This window comes from Geotrypetes seraphini, chromosome 2, assembly GCF_902459505.1.
Source record: "Geotrypetes seraphini chromosome 2, aGeoSer1.1, whole genome shotgun sequence".
Taxonomy (NCBI): Eukaryota; Metazoa; Chordata; class Amphibia; order Gymnophiona; family Dermophiidae; genus Geotrypetes; species Geotrypetes seraphini.
The window spans coordinates 97,193,794-97,217,018 of record NC_047085.1 but is presented as its reverse complement, the minus strand read 5'-3'; the positions used below and the strand labels follow the sequence as shown (position 1 = coordinate 97,217,018).

General features: G+C 43.8%; 1 protein-coding gene across 5 annotated transcripts in view; it reads right to left on the bottom strand.

Annotated features, from left to right (window-relative positions):
• The window catches only part of STAU2 (staufen double-stranded RNA binding protein 2), a 365,534-nt gene that overhangs the window by 202,564 nt on the left and 139,745 nt on the right, over positions 1-23,225 (bottom strand). For all 5 annotated transcript variants that reach the window (XM_033933324.1, XM_033933325.1, XM_033933321.1 and 2 more), the window contains 2 exons: positions 13,778-13,915; positions 8,099-8,230 (listed from right to left, as the gene is read on the bottom strand). In XM_033933324.1, coding sequence (XP_033789215.1) covers positions 8,099-8,230; positions 13,778-13,915 — 270 coding nt within the window. The remainder of the gene's footprint in view (positions 1-8,098; positions 8,231-13,777; positions 13,916-23,225) is intronic.

Sequence of the window (23,225 nt, the reverse complement as noted above, 5' to 3'; positions counted from 1 at the left end):
GATAGAAACATATAAAATAAAGGCAGATAAAAACCGTGGAGGGGCATAATCAAAAACAACGTCTAAGTCCGTTTTGGGCCAAGAACGCTAGTCGCCAAAAGTTGGAAACGTCCAAAGTCCATTCTCGAAAAGTAAATCCAAAATATCTTTTTTAAAAAGCATTGTCTGCTTATACATCCAGGCGTTTGCCACTAAGTTGTCTATCTTTATACCCCATTCTCGTCCAAAAATTCATCCAAGTCCAAAATGCCTACTGGGGGTGGGGAGGGTCTTGATGGTACAATACTGCCTATCTCTGAAAGACATTCCATTGCATTTCATTGCATTCCAGAGTATCCTTTCAATTGAAACAGACTTGCCTCAAGCATATTTATACCATGTAGGAGTTTAAACTTTTCTATCATATCTTCCCTCTCCTGCCTTTCCACCAAAGTATATACATCTTGAGATCTTTAAATTCTGTTTCCATATGCTTTATGGCGAAGACGACAAATCATTTTAATAGCTATCCTCTGGACCAACTCCATCTTGTTTATATAGAAATCCAGAAACATGATGGCAGATAAAGGCCAAATGACTCATCCAGTCTGCCCATCTACAGCTTCCACTATCTCCTTCTCTCCCTAAGAGAACTCACGTGCCTGTCCCATGCTTTCTTGAATTCAGACAGTCTTTGTCTCTAACACCTCCACTGGGAGACTTTCCCACACATTTCCCACCCTTTCCACAAAAAAAGTATTTCCTTAGATTACTCTTGAGCCTTTAATCTCTTAACTTCATCTTATATTTATGTTTATGATTATTTAAGATTTGATATACGGCTCCTGCATTTTACTGACCTAAGCGGTCTCATTCCAGAATTTACCTTCATTTGAAAAAGGCTCACCTCCTGTACATTAAGGCCCTGATTCTGTATAGGACACCCGGGAGAGGTGTCCTATACAGAATCGGGCCTACGAGCCTGGGCCAATCACACCTTAGGGTTAGTGGGGATGGGCGGACCCGCTATGCCTAAGGCTTGATTGGTCCAGGCTTCTAGAGCCTGGGCCAATCGGGCCTTAGACTTAGCGGGGATGGGCCGGAAAGGGGTGGGCCAATCTCATTTCGACGAGGCGGGCCTGTCGGCTGGACAGCAGCAAGGACCATCCAGCCGGCCAACATTTAAAGGTTAGTTGGGGGGGAGGTTAGGTCATTAGCATGGGGGGTCCGGAGGGGGTCCGGCTTTCCAGCAGGAGGGGTTGGGCACCCTCCTGCCGGCGATTGGGAGTTTGGGGGGGTGTTCCGGCAGGAGGGGTTGGGCACCCTCCTACCGGCGATTGGGAGTTTGGAGGCGGCTTTCCGGCAGGAGGGGTTTGGCACCCTCCTGCCGACGATCTAGAGTTTCAGGGGGCGGGGGCGGCATTCCGGCAGGAGGGGTTGGGCACCATCCTCCTGGTGATCGGACAGGCGGCCGCAGCCGCTATACTTATTGCAGTAAGGAGATCCCTTGCCACGATAAGTATAGCGGCCGCGTCTACTTACAATGTAGGCCAGCATTTTGCTGGCCTACATTTTAAGCGTCTCTTCCTCTACTAGGGAGACGCGTAGGGCCGCCTAGGTTCGCCTACAGCTGCCTAAAATCGGGACGGCACTTTGCAGAATCAGGGCCTAAAAGTCTCAATCATATCTCCTCTCTACCACCTCTCTTCCATTCTTCAAGCTTCGCTAGGTCCTTCTTACTATTATCCACACTATCAGGAGTGTCTACTGTATTGCAGATTATGGTATCATCCTCAAAGAGGCAAACCTTAACAGACAGCTCTTCAGCAGTATTGACTGGGTTGGACTCTGCCAGTTAGCAGACCTCTGAGATCTCCCATTAAGGATTTGATGTTTTAAACTTCAATTTGCATCTAGCTGTTATTCCTTGGTCTCCCTCAGAGATGGAAGGAAAGGGCTGAGTAGGAAATCTGTCCATGTAGATATTCAGAGCAAACATACGCATTCTTTAAATCCAAAAAGCACAGCCAATCTTGTTCCTGAATCATGGGAAGAAGGGTGCCCAGGAAAATCATCCTGAACTTTCCTTTGACCAGGAACTTGTTCAGGGCCCTTAGTTCTAGGTTGGGATGCAATGTACCCATTTTCTTGGACAGAATAAAATACTTTAAGTAAAATCCCTTTCCTTCTTCCCATGGTAATATGGGATCAACCACATTGGCCTGTAGAAGGGTGGAGATTTCCTGAACCATTACCCGTTTGTGCAGAGAGCTGATGAATCTTTGGTGGTCTCCAATGCCAATTTAGGGCATAACCAAGATGGACTATTTGAAGAACCCACCAGTTGAAGGTTATAAGGAACTACCTTTGATAGAAATAATTCAGCCTCCCTCCCGCCAGTACATCATCAGGGATAACATAATAATAACATAACTTTTATTCTTCTATACCGCCATAGTCAGATGACTTCTAGGCAGTTCACACTGAAGAGAGCTGGACAATCAGCAAATTACAAAATGCAAATAGTGAAAGTACAACATATTACTCAAGAAATAGACAGGATGAAAATATAAATTTAGTGTGACTTATGTTTAGGAGATAAATCTGTCGAACAATACAGTTTTAATTTCTTTTCGAAAGGCGCCATAAGTCAGCCTAGTTCCATTGATGTAGTTACCTAGCCAAGACTGCTGTTTGCTTGCTTGAAACATGAAAGACTTAACCAAAAAGGACTTATATTTACAATCAGTGATCCTTGGGTATGTAAATAAGTTACGATTTCTGGTTGTCCTTGTAGGACTGTATAGCACAAAATTAGGTAGAAGATGGTTAAGTGGGTTACGGCTTTGCTATTCTGGAGCCAGTCAAAAGCTCGTCCCTTGTTTTAACTTGGAAGCTGAACTTTTCTGCCATCCTTACAATTCCTCCTCAACACTTACTCTCCCACTCTCTTCTGTGCTCCTTTGCCCTTCATATTTTCTCCCAGGTCAGCTCTTTCACCAGAGCCACAGCTCAGATCTCCACTGGCAGGCTATGCATAAGAACATAAGCAGTGCCTCTGCTGGGTCAGACCAGAGGTCCATCATGCCCAGCAATCCGCTCACGCGGCGACCCATCAGGTCCAGCACCTGTATAGTAATCTTCTATCTATACCTTCTATCCCCTTTTCCTTCAGGAAATTGTCCAATCCCTTCTTGAACCCCAATACCGTACTCTGTCCTATTACACCTTCTGGAAGCGCATTCCAGGTGTCCACCACCCTTTGGGTGAAGAAGAACTTCCTAGCACTGGTTCTGAATCTGTCCCCTCTTAATTTTTCCGAATGGCCTCTCGTTCTTGTAGTTTTTGAAAGTTTGAAGAATCTGTCCCTCTCCACTTTCTCTATGCCCTTCATGATCTTGTAAGTCTCTATCATGTCCCCTCTAAGTCTCTGCTTCTCCAGGGAAAAAAGACCCAGTTTCTCCAATCTTTCAGCGTATGAAAGGTTTTCCATATCTTTTATCAATCATGTCGCTCATTTCTGAACCCTATTGAGTATCGCCATATCCTTCTTAAGGTACGGCGACCAATACTGGACTCAGTACTCCAGATGCAGGCGCACCATCACCCGATACAACGGCAAGATAACTTCTTTCGTTCTAGTTGTAATACCTTTCTTGATAGTAACTAGCATTCTATTCGCCTTCTTAGCGGCCGCTGCGCACTGTGCCAATGGCTTCATTGTCTTGCCCACTATTACCCCCAAGTCCATATAGCTGTACTTCGGGTTTCTGTTTCCTATATGCAAGATTTTACATTTCTCCATATTGAACTTCATCTACCATCTCATCGCCCACTCTCCTATCTCTTCAGGTCCCTTTGTAAATCTTCACAGCCCTCTTTAGTCCTAACTCCACTAAATAGTTTGGTGTCTGCGAATTTTATTACTTTGCACTTCGTCCCTATTTCTAGATCATTTATAAATACATTGAACATCAGCGGCCCGAGTACCGACCCCTGCAGAACACCACTCGTGACCCTCCTCCAGTCTGAGTAGTGGACCTTCACTCCTACCCTTTGCTTTCTACCCGCCAACCAATTTTTGATCCATCTATGTACATCTCCTTCCACCCCATGGTTCTTCAGTTTCCGTAGCAGGCGTTCATGGGGTACCCCCACAGGGTACACACATTACCGAGTCTGAGATAGGAGCACACTATAGTCATGGGGAGTCCGAGACAGGTTCAAGCTTTAGCTCTGGGTCTATGGAGTGTAAGAGACAGGCGAATAATGCTAGGGAGTGCAAGAGACATGCGAATAATGCTAATGGGGTCCTAGTTGATAAAGAGGGATCGTCCCCACTGAGATACAACAAACACACAACGTGGAGGGCTATGTACGTCAACGCCCACAGTCTGGGAAATAAGATCCTAGACTTGGAAACAGAAATGAGGAATGCCGACGTGGATGTAGTGGCGATATCTGAGACCTGGCTCACAGACTCCCACGGGTGGGACATGGTCATACCAGGTTACAACTTGCTTCGCCGGGACAGGGAGGGTAAAATGGGAGGTGGTGTAGCATTATATACTAGAGAGGACATTAAGGTCACCAGAATCACAGATGTACAGTACACTGGGGATTCCCTTTGAGTAAATTTGGCCAGAGGGAAGGACAAATGCCTGTATCTTGGCGTAGTATACAGACCCCCAAGACATCAAGATGACCTAGATAAGGAATTAATCGGAGATATAGAGAATATCACCTTGCCGGGTGATACAGTATTGGTAGGTGACTTCAACATGCCTGATGAAGATTGGGTCACACTTTCCTCTGCTTCCGGCAACAGCAGGAAGCTATTAAACTCTTTGAATAGAGCAAGACTCAAGCAACTGGTATCTGAACCAACAAGGGATCAGGCAATACTGGACCTAGTACTTACCAACGGGGAAAGTATCACAGAGGTCTCGGTGGGTGAAACTTTGGCCTCCAGTGACCACAATATGATATGGTTCAATCTCAGGAAAGGTTTCACGAAATCTACCACAATGACCAAGGTTCTCAAATTCAAAGACACAAACTTCCAAGACATGGGAGACTTCGTTCACCAGGCGCTACAAAGCCAAGCAGACACCGTCAGTGTGGAAGAAATGTGGTCAACTCTGAAAGCCACCATACAGGAAGCAACAAACCGCTATATTAAATCAGTAAGCAAACGGAGTAGGAACAACAAGCCACAGTGGTTCTCTACGGAGATCTCGGACATCATCAAAGAGAAGAAAAAAGCATTCATCTCTTACAAACAATCAGGGACACAGGACTCTAGAGTAAAATATCTGGCCAAGTCAAGGGCCGTCAAAGCAGCAGTTAGGGAGGCCAAATTCCGCATGGAGAAGTCTCTAGCAAAGAACATCCAGAAAGGAGATAAATCTTTCTTCAGGTATATCAGTGACAGAAATAAGAACTCGGGCGGGATAGTACGTCTCAGAAAACCAGACGGAGACTTTGTAGAAACGGACTCAGAAAAAGCCCAACTGTTAAATAAATACTTCTGCTCAGTCTTCACCCGCGAGGCGCCGGGAATCGGCCCTCAGCCACAGACAAGGGTTAAATCAGTTGACCCGTTTAGTAATTTCAAGTTTACACCCAGCAGCGTCTATTGCGAGCTGTCAAAAATCAAGGTCAACAAGGCAATGGGGCCTGACAACCTACACCCTAGGGTGCTCAGGGAGTTGGGTGATGTCCTAGCTGAACCGCTATCCGCGCTCTTCAATCTCTCCCTTAGTACAGGTAACGTCCCGATGGACTGGAAGACAGCTAACGTCATCCCACTCCACAAGAAAGGCTCCAAGATGGAGATGGCAAATTACAGACCAGTGAGTCTCACATCGATAGTGAGCAAACTAATGGAAACCCTAATCAAACACCAATTGGATAGAATCATGGACGAGGAGAAACTACGGGATCCCCGCCAACATGGATTTACTAAGGGGAGATCCTGCCAATCCAACCTGATCAGCTTCTTTGACTGGGTGACGAGGAAGCTGGATGCTGGTGAGTCCCTGGACATCGTCTACCTGGATTCCAGCAAAGCATTTGATAGCGTACCACACCGCAGGTTGCTAAGCAAGATGAGTTCTTTAGGTTTGGGCGACACATTGACAAATTGGGTTGGGAACTGGCTTGGAGGTAGGCTTCAGAGGGTAGTGGTGAATGGCACCCCCTCCGAAATGTCAGAGGTGATAAGTGGAGTGCCACAGAGCTCCGTCCTGGGCCCGATCTTGTTCAACATCTACATAAGAGACTTGACAGAAGGGCTCCGAGGAAGAATAACATTATTCGCCGATGATGCCAAGCTAAGCAATGTAGTGAACAAGAGCACAACAGACAATAATTCAATGGCAGATGATATGATGCATGACCTACTTCTACTGGAGCACTGGTCTAGGTCCTGGCAACTCAGTTTCAATGCCAAAAAATGCAAAGTCATGCACCTGAGAAGCTGAAATCCATGCAAGATTTACACCCTAAATGGCGAGATCTTGACAAAAACTGAAGCAGAAAGAGACTTAGGGGTGATTTTCAGGGAAGACATGAAGTCTGCAAATCAAGTTGAGCAAGCTTCATCCAAAGCAAGGCAAATCATAGGTTGCATACGCAGGAGTTTCGTCAGCCGTAAACCTGAAGTCATTATGCCACTGTATAGATCCATGGTGAGACCGCACCTGGAGTACTGTGTGCAATTTTGGAAGCCGCATTACCGCAAGGATGTGCTGAGACTGGAATCGGTCCAGAGAATGGCCACCAGGATGGTCTCGGGACTCAAGGAGCTCCCATACGAGGAGCGGTTAGGGAAGTTGCAGCTCTACTCACTAGAGGAACGTAGAGAGAGGGGAGATATGATCGAGACATTCAAGTACCTCACAGGTCGCATCAAGGTGGAAGAGGATATCTTCTTTTTCAAGGGTCCCGCGGCAACAAGGGGGCATCAGTGGAAAATCAGGGGCGGGAAACTGCACGGTGACACTAGGAAGTTCTTCTTCACCGAAAGGGTGGTTGATCGCTGGAATAGTCTTCCTCTTCAGGTTATTGAGGCCAGAAGCGTGCCAGATTTTAAGGCCAAATGGGACAAACATGTGGGATCTATCCTCAAAGATAGATAGGGAGGGTCATTGGGGTGGGCAGACTTGATGGGCCGTGGCCCTTATCTGCCGTCTATTTCTATGTTTCTATGTTTCTATGTTACCTTGTCAAAGGCTTTTTGGAAATCTAAGTATACGATGTCTATGGGGTCCCACCATGGCTCTTCACCATGGTCATGACTTTTCTTTTCTTCTCTTCTTCTACCAGCAGTAGTTGAATCCCATTGCCACAGGGATTCTCTTTTTGGGGACACAGGCACTTAAGGGCAAATTCTATAAGAAGCGCTCAAAAGTTAGGCACCAAAGTAAGCACTGTTCAACACAATTCAAGTAAAATCAGGTGCCTTTTAGTGAATCACGCTGAGTGACACCTATTTTGGAGGCGCCCAATAAATAGGCTAGCTCTAGGCACAACTAAAAGTTAGGCGCCCATGCGAGCACTTAGGCACGCTTAAGAGCAGCGATTCTGTAACAAGGCGCCTAACACGAAGCCACGCCCATGTCTAACATGCATAGTGCCTATTTTTTTGAAGGCCGCCTAAATTTTCAGAGGTGCCTTGTTACAGAATCGCTCTTTCTTAATAGGCACCTAAGTTTCAATTAGTGCTGATTAAAAAGCTTAATTGAGCTTCTTATTCAATTTAGATAGGCGCCTATCTAATTGGGTGCCTCCAAAATAGGTGCCTAACATTTGGCGCTTGTTACAGAATTTGGGCCTTACTTTCTTATCACTAGCCTACTTATCTTCAGGTCAAATTCCCTATCATCCCCAGCTCTCTGTTCCTGGCAACTCCTGCCTTGATCACATGCAAACCTATGCATATGGACAGACAGAACCTCCAGAACAGGCACTATTGTTTCAGCCAAACATGCCTGCTTTTATTTTTGGTTTTATTTGTTAACCTTGATTTCAACACTTAATAAATGATGTCAAGGAAATACCTAATTGCACCACTCCCCACCCCAGCTCATCTTTCAGTAACATTAGTAACTCTCACCTTTTCTGGATGATCCTGAACAGGAGTGGAAGCTTTAAAACCAAGCTGTAATAACATAGCTTCTGCAGCATTTCTTTTAGCTATTTTCTTGTTGGGGCCTGTTCCAGTTGCTATTTCATTTCCTACTTTAACCTTACAAAATAGAAACAAAAAAGTGTTCCTTAAGTATTTTGTTCAAAGTACACAAATAATTATTTATGTTACAGCTAAGCATGGCAATATTTTGCTCTACCTGTCAGTAATCTATTCAATTGTTGCAAATATGATGACTTTCAATACATATTTAGAGTTTCCATAAAACTGTTTCTATAGGTTATATGGTGATTCCGTCAAAGGTTCTTGGTTGCCCAAGATCTCTTCTGCATTGACTTTAAGAATCACCATCAATTATTCCTAGGATTTGCATTAGTAGCTCAAATTTTCTCTTCACTTCTTTTTCCTCAACATAGCAACATAGTAGAAGACAGCAGAAAAAGGCCAATTGACCCAACAAGCCTAGTTGTACCACACTAAGAATTTATCCCAGTGCCATCCATACAAGTGTGATGACTTGTAGGGTAGAAATCATTAAGGTTTTGTTTTCCTTTTCACTGATTAACCCTGGATGAGTAAATAAGCATTAACATTCCACACTTAATCCAACAGTCAACTATGCCCCCTCCCATTTTACTTCTTGGTTTGTACTGACTCATAGGCAAATAGCAGCTAAATATTGGGTTGTAAAATGAGTTAATAGGACACTATGCAATGTCTTTTGAAACACTAAGATTATTCAGAAGACTGCAAAAGATACTCATGCAGAGGCTGTCTGTATGTTCCATTATTGGTCTCTGCAATCCTAAAAGGGTTCTTTTCCTATTCATCCTTCTAGGTTCCCATGGCCTTTCTGGAAAAGATGTCTTCTGGAACTGACTCAGTTGGCTTATGGGGAGTTGCAGCCTGTTGATACCAACTCAGCCACCCCGTTGCCTGCATGTCAGGGCAAAAAAAATGCTCAGCCAGAACAGTACTGAACTGAAGTAGCCCAAGTCTGTTTCCAGCTTATAGACAAAACCTCTTTAAGAGCTGCTCTTGTTTATTGGGTTCTGGAACCTGATGTTGATCTGTGCTTGAGAGAGCTTCCTCACTTGATGCACTAAAGATATCAACATTATGGTGGCTTGTAACAATTCTGAGGCCCTTCGATGTCCTGTATTGGTGCTGTGCCTTCAGCTCCCATTCTGTCCACGATAGGTTTGGTGCCCTTTGATCTCAGTATTAACACATTGGTTTTGGAACAAGAAGAACATTTTTATGTGGGTAAATGAAGGCTGCTTGAACTTATTCATTCTTTAAATAGGGAGACCAATAATGGAAAGTACAGACAGCCTCTGCATGAATATTTCTATTTGCATACTTCTGAATAATCTTGGAGTGTTTCAAAAGATACTGAATCGTGTCATAATAACCTTTTTTGCAACCCAATATTTACCTGCTATTTGCCTATAAGTAAGTATAAACCCAGCGCTAATAAAGTTTTCATAAGTCTTTAAACTGTTGCAACACACCAAAAATGTTTGAGTACCTGAATAAATTCACGTAAACCGTTCTGAGCTCTCCTGGGAGAACAGTATAGAAAAATGAATGAATAAATAAATAAAAGTTAAATAATTATCCCCAAAGAACATTAAATAGGTCCTTATTTTTAGCATTTATTTTTTATGTTTTTTGAAGATAATTATTTAACATTTATGTATTAATTTTTCTATACTGTTCTCCCAGGAGAGCTCAGAACAGTTTACATGAATTTATTCCCTGTCTGTCCTTGTGGGCTCACAACCTATCTAATGTACCTGGGGTAATGAGGGGATTAGGTAACTTGCCCAGAGTCACAAGGAACAGCATGGGTGCTGAGGCTGTAGCTTTAACCACTGCGCCATACTCTCCCCCATAATAGTAATTAGCTGAAAGGCGGACCCTATGCCTTGCTAACATGGGCCATTTGTTGCTTCAGGGCATGGTTCTCCTAATGAAAACTGATTAATACTCTTCCATACAACTCCTATTAAATTCATGTTACAGTTAATGAACTTTATAGGAGTTGTATGGAACAATATTGTCAGTTTTCATTAGGAGGACCATGCCCTGAAGCAGCAAGTGATTCTTGCAAAACACAGCCCTTTTCGGTACAAGGCATAGGGTCCTCTTTTCAGTTAAGAACTATTATGTTGAATAATTATCCCCGAAGAACATTACGTAAATAATAAATATCTTTTAAAAATGCTAAAAATAAGGTGAGTGATTCGTGGGGCTGTGATCCCTACAGTCACTGCTGAGGTCTGAAAAATTAATGTCAAATAATGGCTAATTGAACAAAATCATTTTTGGTATGTTGTGATAATTTTAAGTCATATGAAAAACTTGAATACCTGAGTGTAAAAAAACGCTTAGATAACCTTGATAGGCAGTATATAAAAACCTAATAAACTTGAAACTTCTGGATTTGTACTAGTTTTTAACAATATTCCCATTATATGAAATGTACTCACCCTACTAATTTGCCTATAGGTGGCACGAATCTCCAGGAATGAATTAACATGAAATTTACAGGTAAGATCCCATCATGAAGATCCAGCTAAAGAATAGTGTATGCATGAGCTACAAAATATTTCTATTTATATACATGACAGGGTTTACATGTGCCTTTATTAACAAAATTAGTATATCTAAATAATATGTCCGCATACTTCTAAGATTTGCATATGTATTCCTAACTGCACACATGAATGTACTGTATATCTAGCCCCATAGTCTTAATCTTACCTAATGGAAACTCCCTCCCACCTGACATTGACCTCCCCACCCGCGCGAATGTGGCAACTCCCTTCTGCCACTAACCAACTCACTCCCCCCAACCGTCCCGACTCACCCCCAACTGGCACAGCTCTGGCCCGGCCGAGCCCCCGTACCTCCAAGTTGAGAGAAGGAGGGGTGCTCAGTCCCTCCTGTTCCTCCCAACTCCAGTGACGCGTCTGCCTGGGCCTTAGGCCCTGCCCCGGTGCATCATGTGATGCACAGGGAGGAGCCTAAGGCCCCGATTGGCTCAGGCTCCTTGGGCTCTTCTCCTCTTGTGAGGGGCCTGAGGTGCCTGAGCCAATCAGGGACTTCCTTAACCAGCTTCCTCTCTCCAGCTCTCCTTAGTTTGCCGGCTTTCTTTTTCGGCGACCGGCACGCTTTCAAAGAGTCGCGCACACAGGGCTGCTCAAAGTTCAATCTTCTGCTCTGCTGCAACTTCCTGTTTTCGGTTGGGTCAGAGCTGAAGATTGAATACTGAGCAGCCGCGCATGCGTGGCTCTTTTGAAAGCGTTCCGGTCGCCGAAAAAGAAAGCCAGCAAACTAAGGTGAGGTGGAGAGAGGAAGCTGGTTAAACGATCGAGCCGGCGTGCAGGTGGGCGGGTGGGGGCTGCGGGAACCGCACAATCCTTTATGCCTCACTGCGGTGACAAGACCATTCACTGCTCCACGGGGCGGTGATGGCCTTGTCCCCGTCCCCGCAGAGGCTGCTAATTTTCATTCCCCGTTTTTGGCGGGCTACCCGCGGCTAAACGCGGTAGCCGTGGGTAAACCGCCACCGTGTCATTCTCTAATATAAACCCAAGGTTTAGTTTAGTTTAGTTTAGTCTAGGTATGCTTAAAGACAGACTGTGCTACAGTTCTAAAATTAGCCTGGCTTAGTTGCCATAGTCAGAAGAATAATTTTTTGACCAGGGAGTTGATCTGATCTTCAAAGGTTAGTTGGGAATCGAGGGTAATGCTTTGTATTTTCAAAGTTTTTTCTCAATTTTGAGGTTCTCACCAGTGGACAGAACCAGATCTATGCGTGGTAGCGAGTTATAGTCCCTAAACCAAAACACTTTGGTCTTCTGTTTATTGTTTAAGGAAGTTTCTTCTGTCCACTTGCTCAAGTCCTCTATGGTTCTCGCTAGGTTTAGTAGGATGGCCTCAAAAGAGTCTCTGGCTACACAAAGTCTACATAAGAAAATGTTTGGATTTGAGGGGAGGAGAATCTTTTTGCCAGGGCTCTTAAGTAGATGTTATGTAAAGCTGATAAAACAAAACAGAAACATCTTTCCTCAAATGTACTACAGTGGAGAAATGGGGGGGGGGGGGGGGGGAATCATGAAAAAGAGCTGTTTTCCACAAGGGAAAATTATGTAGGTACTTTCCTCAATAATCTTCTTTCTAGTAGATAGAACAGTAGTCTTGGGTTGTGTATATCTTGATCATGAAATCTGATGTAGAGAGCATCATTTACATTTTTCCGCTTCGCCTCCCATCACTCTGATCTATAATTCCTCAGTTTTACTCTCTACACACAAAATAGTAGGAGCCTGTCTGTTCTGATCCTGTTTATTTTTCTTAAAATTTTTTTTTTTTGTTATCCAGTCATGAGGCTTTTTGGTGCTATAAAGGTTTTCTCAGACAATGAAACGGCGGTAGCCTATGTCAATCAGCAAGGAGGCACAAAGAGCACTTCACTATGCCTGGAAGCCCAAATGCTGTTTTAGTAGGCGGATATCCATCTTTAGCTCTCTCGGTGGCAAATGTAGCAGGAGAGGACAATGTGCAAGTGAATTTTCTCAGCTGGAGATGCTGCAGACCTGATTCTATATATAGCACAGAAAAATCAGTGCTAAGTAGAATGGTGCTTAGCACAATTCTATAAAAGAACATAAAAGTTGCCATACTGGGACAGGCTGAAGGTCCATCATATCCAGTATCCTGTTTCCAACGGTACCAACCCAGGTCACAAGTACTTGCCACCTTATAGAATCACACTTAGCACCAGTGTATGCCACAACTTTTAGGCGCACCTATTTAGACCAAGGAAAACCAGGCCTAAATAATCTGTACCTAAGTTGTGTGCAGATCAGTGTGCGTAACTTTTAGAAATGCCCACGATTCATCCATGCTCTTCCCCTGGCCATGCCCCCTTTTCAGATTCATGCAATAGAACGCACAGTGCTTTATAGAATACACCTACTAAGTTGTATATGTTAACTGCTAATTAGTGCAAATTATCATCAATTATGAGGTGCTACTTGCCAATTTTCAGCACTGATTGGTGTCGTTAAACAATTAAGTTGTGCGTGCAAATCAGCTGTGCGCAACGATTTGCATGCACAACTTATGCAGCTATATGCAGAATAGAGAGTTAGTGTACAAAGTTGCAGAGCAAGTAAAATAATTGTGCTAGTTACATGCATAACTTAATTGCTAACAATCAATACTTGGCAACAAATGACACTAATTTGCAGTTACATGTGTAATTGCCCTTAATCAGTATTCTACAAATAAAGTGCATCAAACCCATAGCATGCAACTGCATAGGGAGCATGGACCTCGAAGGTGCATGAGCAGAACAGGGGAATGCTTAGAACTTATGCATACAGGTTATAGAAGGCTAAGTGAGCCTAAATGACAACAGTTAGGGATGAACATTTACACCAGCCATTATACTAGCATAAGTGTTTGTAACTAACATTAGGTGCCTAACTACAGATTTAGTTTAGTATTCTTTAATAGCGTTACACACGTAATCGCTATTATAGAATTAATTCTTAGCACATATTATCCTGGTGCCTTTAGAGAATTACCCCGCTAAGAGAAGCGGATTCTCACAAAAGAAGCAGCAAATACCTGAATTACAAACTCTCGGCGGCGAGGCATTCCTCTTTCTGATAGTAGAACGTATTCTGGCTCCTTTTCTTTTTTTGCTTGTTGGATCTGAGCTAGACGACTTATGGGGTTCATCCCTTGACCATATTCTGGCTCAGCCTGAAAAAAAAAAGTGCTGTCAGGAGAAAATAAAAATAGCTAAATATAAAATGCTAAAGGTTATTTCCAGTCTTCATTTCTCCTTCTACAGTAAATTGGTTTACATAAGAACATAAGTACTACCATACTGGGTCAGACTGAAAGTCTATCAAGCCCAGCATCCTCTTTCCAACAGTGGTCAATTCAGGTAACAAGTACCCTAAATTAAAAAAAATAAAAAATAGATTTTATGCTGCTTATTCTAGGAATAAGCAAAGGATTTTCCCAAGTTCATCTTAATAATGGCTTATGGGCTTTTTTGTAGAAATGTGTTCAAACCTTTTATAAACTCTGCTACTGTAAGCTAACTACTTTTACCACATTCTCTGGGAATGAATTCCAGAGTTTAGAAATATTTTCACTGACTGGTTTTAAATTTACTACTTAGGGCTCCTTTTACAAAGGTGCGCTAGCGTTTTTAGCGTGTGCGCTACCCGAAAAACTACCACCTGCTCAAGAGGAGGCAGTAGCGGCTAACGTGCGCGGCAATTTAGCGCACACTATTCCGTACGTTACGGCCCAAACACACCTTTGTAAAAGGAGCCCTTAGTTGATTCATTGTGTACCTCTAGTCCTTGTATTTTTCAAAAAAATAAACAAACGATTCACTTCTACCTGTTCCACTCCACTCAATATTTTATAGACTTCTACTGTACCTCCCCTCAGCTGTCTATAAGTTGAAGAACCCTAGCCTTTTTAGCATTTGTTCATAGGGAAGTCATCCAATCACCTTTATTATTTTCGTCATTCTTTTTTGTACCATTCCCATTTCCCTTGCCAAATGAACTTCTATATATTTTAAAACAATAAAAGATCATACAAAATTTTTATTTAAAAATCGGAGAAAGAGAAAACCATTTTGAAATGAAACTAGAAAAGAGAATAGCAGCATGCAAAAGGGTAAAAATTAAACTATTACAGAAAGAGAAACATTCTGTTCTCAACATAATACAGAAAAGTAGGTTTATAGAAGAGATTATAAAGAGGAATCTGTCCTTGGGCCGCCTCAGTTTAACATCTTTATGAATGATATTGCGAAAAGACTGTCTTGCAAAGTTTGTCTTTTTGTGGATGATACCAAGCTCTGTAATAGGATAGACACACCGGAGGGTGTGGATAACATGTGGCAGGATCTGGCTAAGCTTGAAGAATGGTCAGGCAATTGGTAACTAGGATTTAATGGTAAAAAAATACAGGGTCATGCACTTGGGCTGCAATAATCCAGGAAAACAGTATAGTATAGGAGGAGAAGAACTTCTGTGCACGTAAGAAGAGCGGGACTTGGGGGCGATTATGTCTGATGGTCTCAGGGTGGCAAAACAAGTAAAAAAAGGCAACAGTCAACTCCAGGAAGATGCTTGGGTGCATAAGGAAAGGAATGGCCATTAGGAAAAGGAAGATGATAATGCCATTGTATAATTCTCTGGTGAGGCCCCATTTGGAATACTGTACGCAGTTTTGAAGACCACACCTTCAAAAAGATATAAATAGGATGGGGTCAGTCCACAGGGCTGCTACAAAATTGGTTAGTGGCATTTGTCATAAATCATATGGGGACTGACAGAGAACTTAATATGCATACTTTGGAAGAAAGATGGGAGAGAAGAGATATGAGAAGAGACGTTTAAATATCTCCAATGAAGGAAAACTCAAGGAGAGGGCATAGGATGAAGTTAAGAGGTGATAGGTCAGAAGTAAAAGTCTCCCGATGGAGGTAGTGGAGATGATGACTGTTTCTGAATTTAAGATTGTGTGGGATAGGTATTTGGGATCTCTCAAGGAGAAGAGTAGATAGTGGATGGTGTGGAAGGGCAAACTGGATGAGCCATTTGGACTTTAACTGCCGTCAAGTTTCTCTGTTTCTATGTAATTTTTTAAAAAATGTTTTTTGCAAATGTGGCAATATATGCATGTGAAATGGTTCTTATTGCATCAGGTATAAAAGTAGGTGCAATGGCATGAAATTGTGTACTTTTACTGAATGCATTGCAGGAGGAGTGGCCTGGGTGGAACAGAGGCAGCAACTGCAAGTATATGCACTGATTATATAATATACTAGTTTGTATGCAAAAATTCAAAATGTAATTTCTGACACTTAAACTACTATTTTATAAAGACACATAAATACCTATTTATCTTTTAAAAGAGCACCTAGGTAGGTGCCTCTTTGGTCTCAAACTAGGTGCCTTGTTTTAAAATTGCCTTTGAAGGTCTGCTCATTGAGGATCTTGAAATTTTTTTAGCTTGTAAAGTACTAAGGAGGAAGGAAGTAGTACTGGCATCACCCGCATCAAGAGAACACAACAGATAAAACAGGCAGTAAAGCGTAGAAAGGACGCCCCTGGCAATTGTTTCCACATTCTGTCACTATTTTCCTTAGTTTTTCACCAAATTCTCTCTAACCTCCAGCATTCTAGGTTTCAAATATAAATTAGGAAGAATATCCTTGATCTAATAGACTTTTTAGAGGTAACTGGAGCAATTGTGTCCAACACATTAGATACACTTTTATTCTAAATATCTAATAAATCCTTTGGTTTTTACTGTTTAGAACAGGGCTGCCCAAGTCCAGACCTCGAGATCTACTGGCAGGCCAGGTTTTCAGAATATCCACAATGAATATGCATGAGAGAGTTGAAGGCAATGCAGGCAAATCTCTCTCATGCATATTCATTGTGGATATCCTGAAAACCTGGCCTGCCAGTAGATCTCGAGGACCGGACTTGGGCAGCCCTGGTTTAGAAGGATGCAAATTTGAGGAATAATGTGTTTCCAGAAAAGATCTTTATCTATAACCCTTCTAGAGGGAATAATTATACAATCTGATTTTCCCTGTTGTCTGGTCATAACAATTGACTGAATAAATTCACAAATAAAATGGTCAGACCATGGAACAGGTGACCATGTACAATTATTATTATTATTTTTTTTTTTTAACTTTCTTTATTGATATTTTGAACTTTATACCATGTACAATTAGATAAAAGGCTGCTTGACAGGCAGTCTGATGCAAAGAGCCCCCTTCAAAAATCTAGCAACATCAGGATGAGATGCCAAAGAAGAACGACAATCCCGGGCTCTAAAACATGAGAGCTCAGCTACCTGGACTCGAAGAGAAGCTACAATGAGATCTTTATTAAGTCCAGGATGCAGAAAGGCATGAATCACCGAGATCGGAGCTGAATAAGGGTCCACCTGGTCCTGAGCGCACCAATGTTGGAAAGCCTTCCATGCTTTAGGGTAAGCAGAAACTGTGGATGACTTCTTAGATTGAGAAGAGTGTCAACAACCAAAGCAGAGTAGCCTTTGTGTTCTAAGGCTGAGTGCTCAAGAGCCATGCCATAAGAGCAAAGTGACTCAGATCCTCCATAGAGACTGAACCCTGCGTAAGCAGGTCTGGATGGGTGCTCAGCTGAAGACCATGACCCTTGCAAAGACGCATCAGATCTGCATACCACAGTCTGCGAGGCCAATCTGGAGCCACCATAATGATGCAGCCCAGATGGAACCGATCCAGTGGACTCAGCCTATCATGGGCCAGGGAAGAAAGACATACAGGAGAATCTCCAGAGGTCACGGCTGCACTAGAGCTTCAAGACCCTCACTTCCAGGCTCGGATCTTCAACTGACGAAAAGAGTTGCTTTCTTGCTCATTGCCATGGCCATAAGGTCGAAGCGGGCCCGGTCCCAGCACCGCACTATGGCTCTCTACGCCACTGCAGACAGGGCCCACTTGCCAGGATCCAGAGTCTGTCCGTTGAGAAAATCAGCTTGAATATTGTCGACTCCAACCACATGCGCTGCTGATAGCACCTGGAGGTGACTTTCCATCCATAGAAAAAGAAGGCGGGCTTCCTGAGAAAGAGGGTTGCTCACAGTCTCTCCCTGGTGATTGACATAGGCTACTGCCATCGCATTGTTGGAGAAGACCCTAACCGCTTGGCCCTCAGGAGTCTACTGCAATCATTTCAGAGCCAGCCGAATGGCTCTCAGCTCCAACCAATTGACCATTTCCTTTGAGAGGGTGTTCAATTCACCTGGACGGGACGATTGCAGTGGGCTCCCTAGCCCCGAAGGCTTGAATCTGACATCACCACAATCCAGGAGGCAATCTGCAGCGGAACACCCCTGCAGAACAACTGCATGAGAAGCCACCAATCCATGCTGGCTCGAGCCTCCAGAGTCTAGGGAAGATAGGTCTGTGCAGAGCCCAGTGAGAGAGTAAGGCATGCTAAAAAGGATGCATGTGCGCCCTTGCCCACAGTACTACATCTATTGTGGCTGCCGTGGACCCCAGGACCTGAAGATAGTCCCACGCCAAAAGAGCCACTGCCATTTTCCTTTCCCCATACCTCTGTAACATTTATGGCATGAGCAGCAACCCCCAACCTGCTGTCGCACCTGCAAGGGCTCTGCCTCTGACGTTAATTCCTAGGTACGGGTTCAGGAAAAGACATCAGAAAAAGAGTCGACGCAGGTGTGACAGCAGGTCAGGGGTTGCTGCTCGCGCCACAAACATTACAGAGGTACAGGGGAGGGAAGCAGCATACGCACACGTGGCAGTGGGAGAATGGGGGGGTGGAGAGGAGGATGGGTGCCACGCCTCTACCAAGACAGCGCCCATGGTGGATAGCCCACCCTTACTACACCACTGGTAGATGCGTGGAACAGTCTCTCGGAAGAGGTGGTGGAGACAGAGACTGGGTCTGAATTCAAGAGGGCCTGGGATAGGCACGTAGGATCTCTCAGAGAGACAAAGAGATAATGGTTACTGCGGATGAGCAGACTAGATGGGCCATTTGACTTTTATCTGCCATCGTGTTCCTATGTTCATAATCCAACCCAGGTCCTCCAGCACCTGGATCACCTGATCAACAAGGGAGCCCTGATCAGCCAGTCTACCAAGTAAGAGTGAACCTGCAGACCCATTTTTCGAAGGTAAGCTGCTACGACCACCATCACCTTGGTGAAGTAAAAGGTAGCCGTTTCCAATCCAAAGGGCAGAGCCGAGAACCAGTAATGCAGTTCCAGGATATGAAACTGCAAGAATTTGTGGTGGGTTGGAAAAATCGGAATGTGCAAGTAGGCTTCCATGAGATCAAATGTGGCAAGGAACTCTCCTGAGGCCACTGCTGCAATGACCGCTCGCACTGCTTCCATGCAAAAACATGGAACTTTGAGCATCACATTCGCAAGCTGAAGATCCAAAACAAGCTTCCAATTTTGGGAGTTTTTCTTTGGCACGATAAAGTATATAGAGTATCTGTCTGAGCCTGAGAGTTTGAGTAGCACTGGCTCTACAGCTTGAATATCCAGCAAGTGTTGAATAGTGGCTTGAACCTTTAGCACCTTGTCCAGGTGATCCACGGGAGAGTCCACAAACCAGTCTGCCAGAGGTCGGACAAATTCCAGCTTCTAACCCTATCAAATAATGTCCAAAACCCACCAGAAGGATGAAATGTGAACCCAGGTGGACAAGAACACTGAGAGTATGCCCTCTATCTGTAGAGGGGCATCCCTCAGTCTAGCGTCATTGCACCTTTTTGGCAGATGGTGCAGGATGGGAAATGGAAGATTGGGACTAGAGAATGACACAGTGGCTGTTATCCGCGGCTAGTCGCAGGTAACCCGCCGAAACGGGGGAGGGGGGAAGTGCTCACTGCGGGCACGGGGACAAGGCCATCCACCGCCCCATTCAGGTAAAAGAGGCTAAGAGAGACTAAGGAAAAAATAGCCAAGGAGGCGAAAAACTTCAAGCTGTTCTTTCGATATATTAAGGGGAAACGACCTGCGAAGGAGGCGGTGGGACCGCTGGATGACCATGGCATAAAGGGAGTGCTAAAGGAGGACAAAGAAATCGCAGACAAACTGAACACATTTTTTGTGTCTGTATTTACCGAAGAGAATCTACACAGCATACCGGAACCCATCAGGCTATATGGAGGAAACGAAGATGGGAAACTGACATGGTTGACGGTCAGTCTAGAAGAGGTATGCAGGCAGATTGATAGGCTTAAGAGCGATAAATCCCCGGGACCGGATGGCATCCATCCGAGGGTCATCAAGGAACTGAAAGGGACTATAGCCAAACTGCTTCAACTAAAAGCCAATCTGTCGATCAAATCGGGAAAGATTCTGGAAGATTGGAAAGTGGCGAATGTTACGCCGATCTTCAAGAAAGGTTCAAGGAGAGATCCAGGAAACTACAGACCGGTGAGTCTGACCTTGGTACCGGGAAAGATGGTAGAGGCGCTGATAAAGAACCACATCATTGATCACCTTGATGAACACGGTTTAATGAAGACCAGCCAGCACGGTTTCAGCAAAGGCAGATCTTGCCTGACGAACTTGCTGCATTTCTTTGAGGAAGTAAACAGGCAGATAGACAAGGGAGACCCGGTCGACATTGTATATCTGGATTTTCAGAAGGCGTTCGACAAGGTTCCGCACAAACGACTACTTCGGAAAATTGCAAGCCATGGAATCGAGGGTGAAATACTCACATGGAATAAAAACTGGCTGAAGCATAGGAAACAGAGAGTGGGGGGTAAATGGACAATACTCAGACTGAAAGAGTGTCACCAGTGGGGTGCCACAGGGCTCGGTGCTTGGATCCGTGCTCTTCAACATCTTTATAAACGATCTGGACATTGGCACGACGAGTGAGGTGATTAAGTTTGCGGACGATACAAAGTTATTCAGAGTAGTGAAGACACAGGGGTATTGTGAAGATCTACAAAGTGACATAATCAAGCTCGAGAAATGGGCAGCGACATGGCAAATGAGGTTCAACGTAGATAAGTGCAAATGATGCATGTCGTTAACAAAAATCTCATGCACGAATACAGGATGTCCAGGACGGTACTTGGAGAGACCTCCCAGGAAAGAGACTTGGGAATTCTGATCGACGAGTCGATAAGCCGTCTGCACAATGCGCTAAAGTATCAAAAAGGGCAAATAGAATGCTAGGAAAGATAAAGAAGGGGATCACGAACAGATCAGAGAAGGTTATCATGCCGTTGTACCAGCCATGGTGCGTCCTCACCTGGAGTACTGCGTCCAGCACTGGTTACCGTACATGAAGAAAGACATGGTACTACTCGAAAGGGTCCAGAGAAGAGCGACTAAAATGGTTAAGGGGCTGGAGGAGTTGCCGTACAGTGAGAGATTAGAGAAACTGGGCCTCTTCTCCCTTGAAAAGAGGAGACAGAGAGGAGACATGATCGAAACATTCAAAATGCTGAAGGGAATAGACTTTGTAGATAAAGACAGACTGTTCACACTCTCCAAGGTAGGGAGAATGAGAGGGCACTCCCTAAAGTTGAAAGGGGATAGATTCCGTACAAACGTAAGGAAGTTCTTCTTTACACAGAGAGTGGTGGAGAGCTGGAATGCTCTTCCGGAGTCTGTTGTAGGGGAAAACACCCTCCAGGGTTTCAAGACTAAGCTGGACAAGTTCCTGCTAAACTGAGACATACACAGGTGAGGCTGGACTCATTTTAGAGCACTGGTCTTTTTCCCGGGGGCCGCCGCGAGAGCGAATTGCTGGGCACGATGGACCACTGGTATGACCCAGCAGCGGCAATTCTTATGTTCTAAAGGGTGGGTTGGAGAATTGAATGCACTTACAATGGATCAAAGAGTGACTCCTTGTTTGTGGACCTTGGGTAAGCCATAGAATCTAGTGAGGTTTTAACTTTAGCTCAATAGAAGTGGCATTGTTTATCCAGTTTGTTATTTCTCTGTGAATTTTCCACAGTGGACTGCTGGGGAGTAGTTGGATGTGTCCTCGGCTAGGAAGTTGGATTTTTTTGGTGGTATCTTTGGCGTCCATCTCCACAGTTGAGTTCCCTTTGTCCGCATGTAGAATCACTAGGTCCTGTCATTTTTGTAGGGATTTCAGTACCAGGTGTTCCTCATGTGGCAGGTTGTGGCGAGGTACCTTGGTTCTTAGTAGTAACCTGGTGGTTTCTGTGCAGATGTGGCCTGCTTGATCGTCAGGCAGTCCTGCGAGAGAAGCCTCTATTCTAGCTATGATGCTTATGTCATTACATAATTCAGTCCTCTTGACAAAAGGGAGGTGGTGGCTCGATCCAGTGGTTCAGAAGTTAGGTTGGAAACAGTATCATAAGAACATAAGAATAGCCTTAATGGGTCAAACCAATGATCTATCAAGTCCCGTAGCCCATTCTCATGGTGACCAATCCAGGTCACTAGTACCTGGCCAAAACCCAAGGTAGCAATATTCCATGCTACCAATACAGGGCAAGAAATGGCTTCCCCCATGTCTTTCTTTCTTTCTTTTTTTTTGTAATACTTTATTCATTTTTATAATTTACATCAAGTGCATCAAAAGGTATCAACCATTTTAACTTAAATATATCACTTGAACTTCTACAATTCTTCATATTAAACAGAATTATCCCTTTCCCTCCCATCCTTTCAACATCTCATAACGCTTATACCATATAATAAAATCCCTCCTCTCTCCACCCCATTCTTACATTTGTACAAATGAGGGAAAATGATACTTATTCATTGCAATAATTTGTTAATGGCCCCCGCACATCTTGAAAGTTATTAAAATTTTCTTTCTGAATAGCTAATGTTCTTTCCATTTTATAAATATGACATACTGAATTCCACCAAAAACTGTAGTTTTATCTATTCCAGTTTATCCAATTGCATGTTGTAAGTTTAATAAAATGTAAGGATGGTCGCACCCCCACAATGTTAGGTTGGAGGGGTTATGTTTGACATGGCCTTACAATCTGCGGTCCCGAGTTCAATACCTTCACAGAAGTTTCATTAGGGATAGAATCAAATAAGAAGCACAGCTAGGGGTGATTATATAAAGAATATATTATAGAAATAGTCTTACAGAAAAGTAATATTTAAAAGCATTACAATTAAGCAGAGAGCATTACACTTAAGCAGAGAGCATTACACTTAAGCAGAGAGCATTACACTTAAGCAGAGAGCAAAGCAGTCTCACTGCCTTACAGAGTCCAGAAGGAAGCATGAAGTTGTAGGGAAAGGCAGAGAGAAAGAGAAAAGGGGGATGGTCTAAGCTTTGTGTTCCATAGATAAAGGGAAGGATAGACAGAGAGAGGGAGAGCCAGAGTGCCAAGCCAAGAGCCAAGAGATAGCTAGATAGAAAGAGAGAGAGAGGGCCAAGACCCCTCTCCTGATAGCTTGATAGGAAAAGAGACCTCTTGATAGAGCAGAGAGCAGGCTTTTATACCTTGGAATCTTATTCTGACTAGAGAAA